This window comes from Pseudoliparis swirei, chromosome 1 (genome assembly GCF_029220125.1).
Source record: "Pseudoliparis swirei isolate HS2019 ecotype Mariana Trench chromosome 1, NWPU_hadal_v1, whole genome shotgun sequence".
Taxonomy (NCBI): Eukaryota; Metazoa; Chordata; class Actinopteri; order Perciformes; family Liparidae; genus Pseudoliparis; species Pseudoliparis swirei.
Genome location: NC_079388.1, coordinates 13,513,234 through 13,525,513, shown reverse-complemented (window position 1 = coordinate 13,525,513; position 12,280 = coordinate 13,513,234). Strand labels below are relative to the sequence as shown.

At 41.1% G+C, this 12,280-nt stretch overlaps 1 protein-coding gene across 1 annotated transcript in view; it reads right to left on the bottom strand.

Annotated features, from left to right (window-relative positions):
- Positions 1 to 12,280, bottom strand: part of adgrb2 (adhesion G protein-coupled receptor B2) — a 211,605-nt gene that overhangs the window by 73,460 nt on the left and 125,865 nt on the right. Inside the window, exons 14-16 of the mRNA XM_056417315.1 lie at positions 11,108 to 11,195; positions 10,138 to 10,240; positions 4,563 to 4,606 (exon numbers count right to left, since the gene is read on the bottom strand). Coding sequence (XP_056273290.1) covers positions 4,563 to 4,606; positions 10,138 to 10,240; positions 11,108 to 11,195 — 235 coding nt within the window. The remainder of the gene's footprint in view (positions 1 to 4,562; positions 4,607 to 10,137; positions 10,241 to 11,107; positions 11,196 to 12,280) is intronic.

Genomic DNA, 12,280 nt, shown 5'->3' with positions numbered 1-12,280 from the left:
GCCTCCTCCTGGTGTCAAAGGCTCGTCTGAAGGATTTCGGAATCGAGGTCTTTATGTAGCAGATGTAGCTCCAGTATTGCAAATAGAGAATCAACTATTTGGTGAGTACACTAGTATGATGTGTTTTTCCCCAAACAGACATACACTATGCTAATGTTGTGTCAGCGGCATCCACTTGATATGATGCAATGTGTTTGCTGTGTATTTAATTGCGCAAATATAGGCTACTAATTTCCTGTAGGAAGCTCTTAAGCCAAATTGATTTCTAATGCAGCATTTTGATTGTATGAATGGCTTATATAAATACAGATTTTTGAATGCCGATAACAGTATGGTTGCTCTGTGTCCCTGCAGGTAATGAACAGGCCCAGTGTGCTTGAATACAGGTGGATGGCTGCACACAGACACACATTAAGCCACTGCTAGCATGACACTCACAGGATATAAGTGTAAAGTATGCAAGAGGGACAAGCCTTGTATGGGTGTCATTCTCTTTATCCATGTCCTAGCATGTATGTTACACAGCAGAGTAAGTGGCGGCATACTGTATACATGGCCATAACGTTGCCATGAAAAACAAAAGTGTCATAAATTTGGCTTAGGTCAGAACTTTTGTAAAATAAATGTGACAATATTTTGGCCAGATTTGTGTCCAGCTAGTGTTTGGCAGTGTGCATAATATGCCTTTGACTTTTTACTTCATTAAAGGTTGCGACCTGCCAGTGCCAAAGCTGATCGCAGTGCCAGATCAATCTGAGCCCAAAGCCAGCCTCAATCTTGCGTGTCAGATTGAGGATGTCAGAGCTAGTTTTGCTGCTCACCCAGCCATTAATACTCTATGGCAGGGATGGCGGTGGGGGCAGGGTGGGGTCTGGGTTTTTACCACTGATCCCTGATCAAGCTGAAGACCACTGGGGATTAGAAATAGGATTAGGTGACCCTCAACCCTTCACAAGCTTACTGTCATCCATCCATCTAAAGTGTATATTGCATTCATCTCTAACTACTGGGTCATATTTTTGGAAACACATTTTAAATAAAGATTTCTCTTTGGCCTGCCTGTAATGCAATTCAGCTTTGTAATTTGTATGAATATATGTTGCTATTATGCTGATTAGAGCGTAAAAATATCATGTATGTTTAAAAATGTAAATATATTAGCATGTATAATTTAAAGTATGCAGGAACAAGATGGATTGTTCTGATTGTAAAGCAGCAGCTATAGAAGCAGTGACACATCTGGCGTGGCACATATATATATATATATATATGTATATATACCGGAGCCAATCTATAATGCACCATCAGTGGCGCTTCAGCCAGAAATCCCACAAAGGCGGAGGAGTCATAGCACGGAGATGCCAGAGGCGAAGTCAGCATCCACAACGCAGATAAATAAATAAATGAACATCATCATTGACCATGGAAGAGCAGAAAAATGAAGGAGAAAGTTAAGAGTCAAGGGACACGAAAAAGGATTTCCTCCAAACATTATCAAAAAATGTGAACATCTCACCACTTCACTTCTACTGGCCTGATCTCTTAGTTTCTAACCTTGAACAACTTTTATGAGAGCTAGCTATCTATTCGAGTCGTCAAGGCAAATGAATGAGATGAGGTTGAGGAGACGGGCACATGGGGGAAGACAGGGAGGGAATGACGAGCGCAGCGATTTGGGTGCGCAGATGGTGCCGACATATGGGACTGTTAGGGGCAAAATAAATAAATAAACACTCACACATAAATACTGAGATGAACTGTGAGTTCCACAAACTGTTGGCAGAATTAGCCAGCTCAGAGAGGCCGCACATTGTCGGGCGCTACCACTGAAATTGCTTGCAGATTTCTAAATAGATGACTACTGCTGAAAAACATGCACAGCGACAATCGTGTGGGATGGCGGCATGCAGGCTTTCGATATTTTAGCTTCTGATCTCTAAGTAAGTATACATTACCCATGAGAGCATTAGAACGATCAAGGGGGAAAGATACAAGCAGTGCATCATAATTTGTGTCGAACGTGGGTGCATCTGTGTGTACTAAATATAGTCTGCATTTGCAGGTTATATAGATTGAAAGTTTTTTTTCTGTCTCCGGGCTGAACTTTCCCCCGCTGTCTGGGTCGGCTGCTGCTGCCGTGTTTGCCCTTCCGCCGCATTGCTATCTATACGTTCGCCATCTCTTGTCTGCCTTTCGCTCAACCTAAAAGCCCGCGGCTCAGTTCGAGAGACAGACGCGCCGAGAGAAGTGATATCCTTCAGCAAACAAACGGCTGCTTCGTACAACGTGTTCTCTGTCCATACCATCTGCACGCTCCCGCCTAGCACCGGTCGAGGTCTGCTTCCCGGCACCGACAGGCGAGTGAAGGATTATTGAAACACCGACGCTGTACAGATGGCGTATACCGTGTATACATGCCCCATCAATGTCCGTTCCTATCCTTGCATGTGCGTATGTACCCTTGCTGTATATAAAGTTTACAATTCAATGTATATATGATGAATTCCATGACGTGACTATCAGATTTAGTTGAAGCGCATCAGTTGGCTTCGCTTCACAGCCTCTCTGAGCAGCATCTGTGCACCAAAACAGCATGTTGCCGTGACCTCAGGCTGTTTATCCTGAAACGGTCAAGTTTCTGCTTTAGCTCAAACGTAAACAACCAATGGACATCGTGAATATCCTCGTCAGTTCAGGAGAGCAGGAATAGCTAACATGAGCTTCCAAAGGACTCTCTGCTCAACAATGCTGATTGCTGGTGAAAACAGAATCAGTTACTATAACTGGAATATTCTTGTTTTGTTGCTTGCGTTTCAGTGTGCGTCACATTAACTAGGTCTTGGTGAGCTCGTGGGTTTGTGTGTCAGAGCCTCTCAGCATCTGTGTGTGCTCCCCACTGTGCGTGTATGCAAACATATGACCTTATCCCCAGCAAACACATTTGGATGTTTTCCTCATTCCTCCCAGTTTAAGTGTATGTTTGATTGATAGACATCGCCGACACTGTGCCACTTTATATTCTGTTTGGCGCTCTGCCTTTGTAACGTCTGTGAATTTAATTTGATTGCAGCTGTAATCTGCCAGCTAGTTAATTGGCTTTGCTGAGCTTTGTTCCTCCCGCACCTTGATGGAGAGGGGTAGTTTGATAAGTTACAAAATGTCCAACACTCTCCTGTGGATCTGCAGTCTTATTGAGTTCTTCAGTTACTGGAGAGTAATTCTCTACAACTGGATAAACTATAACATGATCGTGTGGGAGAATCTGAGCTGACCAGAATTCCCTGTCATCCATCTTGTTGTCACAGTGGACAGGGAGGCTCACTGTGGTGACAAATTCAATACTCATAAGAAAGCTATTTCTCTGTCCAAGGTTCATCCGTCAAATCTGGCTCTTAAAAATGATGTTGATTAATCTGCATTAGCAAATACAATTCCAAGGAAATGAATGCCTCCGAATCAACAAAACAATGAAACACTTGACAAATGAATCTCCACTTAAGGTCATTTTACTCACTTATCTGGAGACATTTCACACAGTCTTCACCAGCATACAATGTTTGCTCACTTGTTATGAAGAAGTCTTACGAGTGCTCCGAATAATATAGACAATACTGAGTTTAACTAATCCAGTAATATTTAAGCAACTCAAAGCAATTGCTCATAATAACATATGAAAAAAGCAAATGCTGACTTAATATTTAACCTAAACCGTAATTTGTTCTTAACTATAACCAAATGATTGAGAGCCCTGAACCTAAAAACATGTGAGGGGCTGCATTCAGTTTGCCCTATCTCGAGTGATGACCTTTCCCACCATGGCTTCCTCTAAAAAATAGTTCGCCAATGAAAGCCATTCATTTAGCCTCAAATGAGTGATAAATCATTGTATATTTTAGGATACAGAGTTGCATATGTTCGGTTGTATTGCCATGGAGAGAATATATGGGCTATTCAAACATGATGTCCTTGTAGAGAAAGTGCAGTGAGACCATGACCTGGTAGAGTACCAAACCCTGGCTTAATGGTTCTCAACAAGTTCGACTTTGTTATTGACAAAAAGAGTAATCACGATGTGGGTTAATGGTTAAAACAGCGCGATCAATTGTGCTGGTTTACATGATGTAGTTCACTACATAATCCACATGCATCAGTGTCAAAGTTGAAGTGGCCTAAATAGACAGATAAGAGAAAAACTATTAGGTAGAAAAAAAAGCTTCAGGTCACTGGTGTATAAACTGTCTTGCTTAAATTGAAACAGATGTTTACAGTTCAGAATTAAAGCTTTACCATAGTGTGAGTAAAAGTAAACGTCGGATTAGAGGACCAAGGGATTTCCAGCGATTTCTTAGCGACTCAGAGAGAATAGTGTTTGTTCTCATTGACTGATTTAATTAACACAAACACAGGGAACTTCATTAGACTGTTTCCAGTTCATTAATGACATCCATTTGAATGGGCATGAGGGCACACAAGATAAACATCAAGGCACACGCTGACAGACATGCTTTAACTCCGCTGTACACTCTCACATGCACTCATCGGAATCATTTAGGATAACTTACGGGTTGCCGTAGTCCCAGACAGCGCACTGTGCATCTGATGTACCCTGTAAGATACAAAAAGGGAGGGGGGGAAGGGGAAAAGCTGTTATTGCCGGTCGAGAGGATGAGTGAGAGATGGAGGCAGAGCGAAGACAGAATAGCTCGTTGCCACAGGAAAAAGAGTAATGCTGCATGGACAATGGAGAGGTAAACAGACAATGAAAGAGACCGATTGAGACGGACGGTGGTGGGGAAGGGGGGGGGGGGTGGAGAAAGAGTCATTGTGAGGGGACAGAGCAGCAAATAGCAGCTACAGCTGCAAAAAAAGATGGTTTGTGAGCAATAAATTGAAGGAATAGAGAGACAAAGAAGAGGCCATTTCATGGACAATAATGTGGGGTCATATATATAACATAACAACCAATAGTGGGAAAGCATTACAATGATTTACTTAAGTACAACCACAGTGAGAAGTAGTAAAGTAAAAGTAAACAACTATGAAGCAGTAAAATGTATTTCAGTATCACACATACTTAGAAGAACTGGACCTTTCAACATGTGTTAAGACTCACACAAGTTAAATAAAGTACTGAATAAAATCTATGTCTCTGAACAACTTCATATGTATTCTAAGATTTAAAAAAAACATTTTGAAAAACACATCGAATGAAGTCCCAGAACACCTCAGAGCGGTCCGAACACTGGTGAATTGCTATCCAGCTCACTCTTTAACCATCGACTCACTGGAGCCAAAAGCCAATGGTGCCGAGAGGCAGGTGAATCATCTGGTAATCAAAGCTCAATCACACGTGGTGGAGAAGGAAGACTCCTTATGACTCAATCAGTGAATCAATTTCAGGATCAATATCTTTAGCTGACTCATCAAAACGGTTTCCAATGGTGATCCTGAGTGATCTCTGCATTGATTGCTTTTAAAGACTCGGCTGTACCTTTTTGTACCTGCACGCCTCATTTGGTGAGCGTAGAATTGGTTTTAGTTGAACTTAGTTGTCTTCTGGTCTGTATCCAGGATTCTGTTCTTACATTGATTCCTGAATCAGCAGCGTAACAATTATAGCTAACCTATACCCTTTCTTTGGCTTTTACAGTAAGACTGATCTGATTGAGCTCTAACTAAATCAGGTACCCACAATTGAGAGACCACTGATTCAGAGGAAAATGGTTCCCCCTCTCAAACTAGTCTGTTGGTCCTCCCTGAGTCCTGCATTAAGCCCTTTGCCTTTGAGCTCCCCCTTATGGTAAAGGAGATTATAGCAGTAATTCCACAGCCACATTGTTCTATTGAGAAAGAAAACAGTCCCCTTTAAGTTCAGAACTATTTTTTAAGACATCACCCCTTCTTGAGTGATGGTTAAAGGTTTTTTCCCCAATTTCAAAAGCATTTTAAATAAAGAAAAAAAGGAGAGAAGAAGATTATGCACATTGAAGTCTGCACGACGGGGATGTGTTTCTCTAAAGGCAAGGTCACCCCTCCTTCTCTGAATAGATAATGACTGATCTCCAATGAATCCGTGAATCCTGAGGACTCTGCACGGCTAAAACCAAGAGGACAGGATGATGCAAGGTTTATGTACACAGCATCAGAGGCTGTGCGACACAGATTGATGGATGGCAGAGCTTTGTTCTGCCTCACGCGCAGACCGCCGCCGCCACTGACATTAGATGTCCCTGGGCGTGCATTAGCGTGGCGGGCTCGGTTAGCATTCAACTATCAATCAGCATGCATCACGTCCGACGGTATGCTGCAGCGGGACTGACACCCGTGCACTCCCAGTGTCTGCCTCCTTGTTCCTTGTATAATGACAGCGTCTGCTTGAGTGATGCTCCTCAAAGGGATTGACATGTTTCTGATTCTAACAGCTGCATTCATGGACGATAATTATGGCGACAACCTTTTAAAGGGACTCACCATTTTCTTGAAGATATTTATAACCATATGTGCTATACCACGTGGGGTAAATTGACTGATGCATAATGGCTGTGAATATGGTCAGATAATCAGATTCAATTAGATACTGCAGCAGACCACGCTGGTCTAAAAAGCCTTCTACTTTATATCGGATATTAAAGATTCAGAAAATGACATGGAGCGAAGTTGATGATGCTTCTCGACAGATGATCAGTAAACTAGATTTCCTCTAATTCTTTGAGAGAAAGAAAAGAACAAAAAGATCCATTTAAAATGTTAAAGACATCAGGATTTAACCATCTAAATTGCAAGAAGAAAGTTAAAGTACTTTTATTACATTGGATGACACTACTGTAAGTGCACACAGGAATATGTTCATTCAAAGGCAGTGTGATCATGTGTCGATCATTTCTCAGCTCAGCCTCAACTTCATTAGGCAGAACATGCTGAGGGGATGAGAGGGAGGGCAGAGTCTCCTGTCATGATCTTTAGCTAGTGCTGTCAATGTCGACCTTGGCATGACTGAAACCTCTAATATCCTTCCGTGAAATGAGAAACTACATCCAGCACCCTGCCTTAGCCTAGCATGAAGACGTGAAGATGACATGAAGACCGTTAGGATAATGTGAGGACAACCTTGATAGGTACTGTAAACTGTAAAAAAATGTATGGCTGATGTCACTAAAGCTAACCAGAGCTGCCTTGCAAACATGAAAAGGCTAACGGAAGGATAGCTAGAGGAGGGTGAGTGGGTCTACTGGTCTATTCTAAGGACATGGAGCTTTCATAGCCACACACACACATACACACTTTGGCGTTTGGGATCACTTAGAAATGACTTTATTTTTCAAAGAAAAGCACTGTTTTTTCAATAAAGATAACATTAAATTAATCAGAAATACACTCTCTACATTGTTAATGTGGTAAATGACTATTCTAGGTGGAAACGTCTGGTTTCTAATGAAATATCTCCATAGGTGTATAGAGGCCCATTTACAGCAACTATCACTCCAGTGTTCTAATGGTACATTGTGTTTGCTAATCGCCTTAGAAGACTAATGTCTGATTAGAAAACCCGTGCAATTATGTTAGCACAGCTGAAAACAGTTATGCTGGTGATATAAGCTATACAACTGGCCTTCCTTTGAGCTTGAAGTTTGTAGAACAAAATTAATATTTCAAATAATCATTATTTCTAACCTTGTCAATGTCTTGACTATATTTTATATTCATTTGATAAATAAAAGTGTGATTTTTCATGGAAGACACGAAATTGTCTGGGTGATCCCAAACTTTTGAACGGTAGTGTATATGTGAGGAGTCTGGAGCAGATGTCCTCTGAGTGAAGACATGGCCGTGCACAGACCCCTAAAGAACACCTCCCAGGCACTGCTGCAGCAGCAAGGTGTTTCTACAACTGCCAAGGTCGACATCGTCAGCAGTGCAGCTGAAGACCATAACAGGAGACTCTGCCCCCCCATTCATTCCCTCGCCGACAATGGTTTCCATCAGCACGGTCTGCCTCATTCAGCCGAGTTGAGAAATGATCGACATGTGTCAACACTGCCTTTCGGGTCGGCTGTAGCTGATGGGGATGTGTGTTCGTCCAACAACCACAAGGTGCCCAGTTCGGTCCCCGCTCTCCCCACAGTTGCCTGTTGAAGTGTCTTTGAGCAAGACACTGAACCCCCAGTTGCTTCACTGCAGCCCACTGCTCCTTAACAGATGAGTCAAATGCAGGGAAGAATTTCCCCACAGGGATAAATAAAAGTGTACATTTCTTTCTTTAAATTGAAATATTCCTGTGTGCACTCAAAGTACTTTCACCAAAGGTAATGGAACACATTTCACTTGCGGTTTAGATGGTTATATCTTGCATGGCGACGTCTTTAATGTATGAAAGGGATCTTTTTTTCTGAAATTACTGATACCTCTAATAGGCTATCCTTCCTTTAAATAAGAAACTACAGCCAGGAGCATGTCCTAGCCAAGCAGAAAGACTGAAAACAGGGGGAAGCAGTTAGGATAATGTGAGGATAACCTTTAGAGGTACTGTAAACATATTGTATTACCTCCAGCCAGCTAGCTAGCTAGCTGTTTTACAATGCGCCCAGTCTTTAAGCGAAGTTATGCTAACCGCCCACTAGCTATGGCTTCATACTCAAACGGAATCGATATACTCACACAACTCTCAGCAAGAAACCGTAGTCTATCAGTGGATTTGACAATTGATGAAACACTGCTTCAATCACAATTCAGTACATTACATATTAAAATATGTTATCATTTTCCAGGCAGGAAGGCTCTAATGAAAACCACTTTTCAGGGTGATTTCTAGGAAGTAGTAGTACTGAGCATGTCCGATAGTTGACCAATAGAAAGGCACTAAAAGTCAGGATATGTTAGCTTGTGCTGGATCACATTTCACCATCTTTTGAAAATATTTTGTCCAGATCCAACATTTTGGGAAGTATAATGCTAAATAGTTGTAGTTTCCCTTTAATCAGTATAATAATGTCCTCACAAACAGTGGTCTAAGGTATGCATATGTGCATCCCAGCCCAGTCCTGTACTGTGTGTGTCTATCCTCAGCGGGTGCCTCGGGTTATCAGTCCAGAGCAGCATGCTTGGATCAGCATTAAGACATCACCCTCTAGACAGCGGGTGTACCACTGCTTTGCCAAAAGTGTTAAAAAGCAGAATAATAGGGAGATAAAAGATAGAGACATTTAAAGGAAATGACATAATTAAGAAATGAATCAGCAGTTTAAAGCAAGGAGATGGAGTGGTGGGGGATAAAGAATGAATACAAAGTCTTTATAATGAAACACTGCAATCATTTTGCCCCTGAGGTCCTGGTTTGACACAGCAAGAAAATGATTTCAGATTTCACGGTGTGTATGTGTGTGTGTGTGTGTGTGTGTGTGTGTGTGTGTGTGTGTGTGTGTGTGTTTGTTGTCTAGATAGAACCATTAAATATTCAACATTATTTTCAAAACTGTGCCCACCTTTGCACAGAAGAATGGCTAATGAAACCTATATATTATTGGGGTCATGAAGAGTGCCTCTCATTAAACTTGCACTTTGTCCTTTTCACTGAAGGCACCTCACGCGTCGTTTATAATAACACACTCCACTGTAATATAAACTGAATAGGCACCAGGAGACGCTAGGATTTAAGGAAGTCAAAAAGGTCTGCATTTATTTAGGCAATTCAACCAGCACGATGGCACTTTATAGCATGCAGCACTTTCTCTTTTTATCTTCAGAACTCAGGAAACATGGGTCAGCTGGGAAGAATGGAATCCTCTATAGCCTCCGACGAATGACATGTTTGGGCCAAACTTGCTTCTTGTACAAGTATAACATTTAACAGAATACAAACCAATGCTTTAGAAAGTACCTTATATGAAATACGTAACTTTTTTGTTGCCTGCAATACTTTAATGTTCATGAGAATATAAGTCTTGTGCTGGTTTAAAGCGACACACTCATCTGGTCAAGGAACTTTAGATAATGAAAGTGAATAATCTTCATTCTCACATAGACTATGTTGAAATGATCTAGATCTTGAAGAATCACGACAAGTCAGTGTGTCGCATTGCAAGAAAATGTTTAAAATCATGTAGCTATTAGGGCTAATGAGAGATAAAGAAAAAAACTTACATTAAAAAGTGGGGACAGCTCCACCACCACCATGGGCTTGCTGGGTTGCGGTTCCGGTCGTATCGTCACTGTAAGGATCTTGGAGTTGATCACTGCAGGGAGGCTGCAAAAACACGCACAGTCACATACAAAAGAGAGTTATTGTTTTAAGAACTGTTCTGCATTCAGGTTTGGTTCAAAAAGTGTCTGACAAAAAAACAAAAACAACTGCTGTTTGTCATACACACAAACGCATGCATACATCCAAAGATACTCAGAAACAGATATACCCAGTAACCTGTTATTCTTTTGGTGGTTTCTGAGTGTTTGCCAAACATATATATAAAACAAAAATAAATAAAAGTAAATCAAAAAAGAGAGAATTAAAAACCGTGTGAGAAGAGGGAGAAAGCCAGAGCTAGCACTTGAGTAAAAGCGGAAGAAAGGACCTATTGAAATTCAGCAGAGCTACAGGGAGAAAAGGGTTTGAACAGATCCAGCTCATCCACAACCAAGAGCACTGACCTGAAAACAAGGGCCTGGGGCCAATACAAACACCATGTCACAGTGGCCTTTTGACAACCTCCTGATTTCTCCTATCTTCTATTTTATTAAGTTCTATAGAAGTTTCAGAACCCGTTAGGCCAGCACCCAGTCAAAGCCCACTGTACACTTCCAAAAATACAAAGACAATGCAAAAGAAAAAAAACTAGGAAATGTATTTTCTGGAGATCCAAGACATTTGTCTTAAAACAAATGATGTTTTGGAGGGTGGAAATAGATAGAGAGAAGAAGTGACGGATGAAAGGGCACAGAAATAGAAAGGCAGTGAGAAGGGGAACTAAGAAAAAACTAAAACAAAGACAAGGGAGATTGAAAGTTGTTGGAGGAAGTACTGACAAAAAGGTAAAAGAAAGGACAAGGAAAGGAGTAGGAGAGACATGATTGTAAAAGTAAGAATAATTAGTCAGCAGACATGAGAAATACTCACTTTGGTGCCGGTAGAATGGCACTCAGCGTCCTGTACAAGATGGCTCCGATGACATAGTACATTGGAGACCCTGACTCTGTCTCCATCTCTGTCTCCGTCTCCGCCTCTAAAAACACAGGACAACATGCAACCAATCAGCCTAAATAAATGGCATGATTTAGAAAAAATCATCTTAAAGAACAAGTATAAATTCATGAGTTTATGTATTCAATTCAGTTTAATTCAATTCAGTTTATTTGTATAGCCCAATTTCACAAATTACAAATTTGTCTACAATCTGTACACATAGACATCCCTGCCCCAAAACCTCACATCGGACCAGGAAAAACTCCCAAATAACCCTTCAGGGGGAAAAAAAGGGAAGAAACCTGGAGGAGAGCAACAGAGGAGGATCCCTCTCCTAGGATGGACAGATGCAATAGATGTAATGTGTACAGAAGGACAGATTTAGAGTTAAAATACATTCAATGAATATGACAGAGTGTATGAATAGTTCATAGTAGGCATATTCCACGATGGAGACCTCCACGATCCATCAGGCAGATGGCGGTGGGGAGGAGGAGTGGGCGGAGTCTCAACAGGACAGTGGCGTATTCTTCTTCTCAGCCCTCGTGCAAGGACACAAGATGCTGAAGACATCTTTTTTCACAGTACAGCTAAAGTTCTATGGTAATACTTTCCAAATGGTTTTGGTAGATCAATGACTCATTGCACAAAATCAATATTCAAAATATTAAAAAGAATATAACACAATTGGTCGTATGTTGACTGGGAAGATATAGAACACCATATTCAATATCAAACTTTTGCATCTGACAGGTTGGAGAGTGTCGGTATTTGTGATAGATTTGAACCTTCAATGATTAATGGGTCTTTTGATGTGAAAAAACTAGATACAAACTCAACTTTTTGTTGATGAGGGAAACAAGCAGATTTCACCTCATCAACCCATTATTTCAACTACATTTACATTAAGTCTTGAGCTGACACTCACAATTGCTCTGTTGAAGACATCAAAATAAGAAAATGTTCCACTTTAACAAGTGCAGAGTCTTGGTTTCACACGTTGCGTGGTAGAGACACAATTTGTGTACATTTGTTTGACTTCTAGCACCTCAACTATTACTCAGCAGAAGCATCATTTAAAAAACTATCTCCAATATTCTGTGTCCA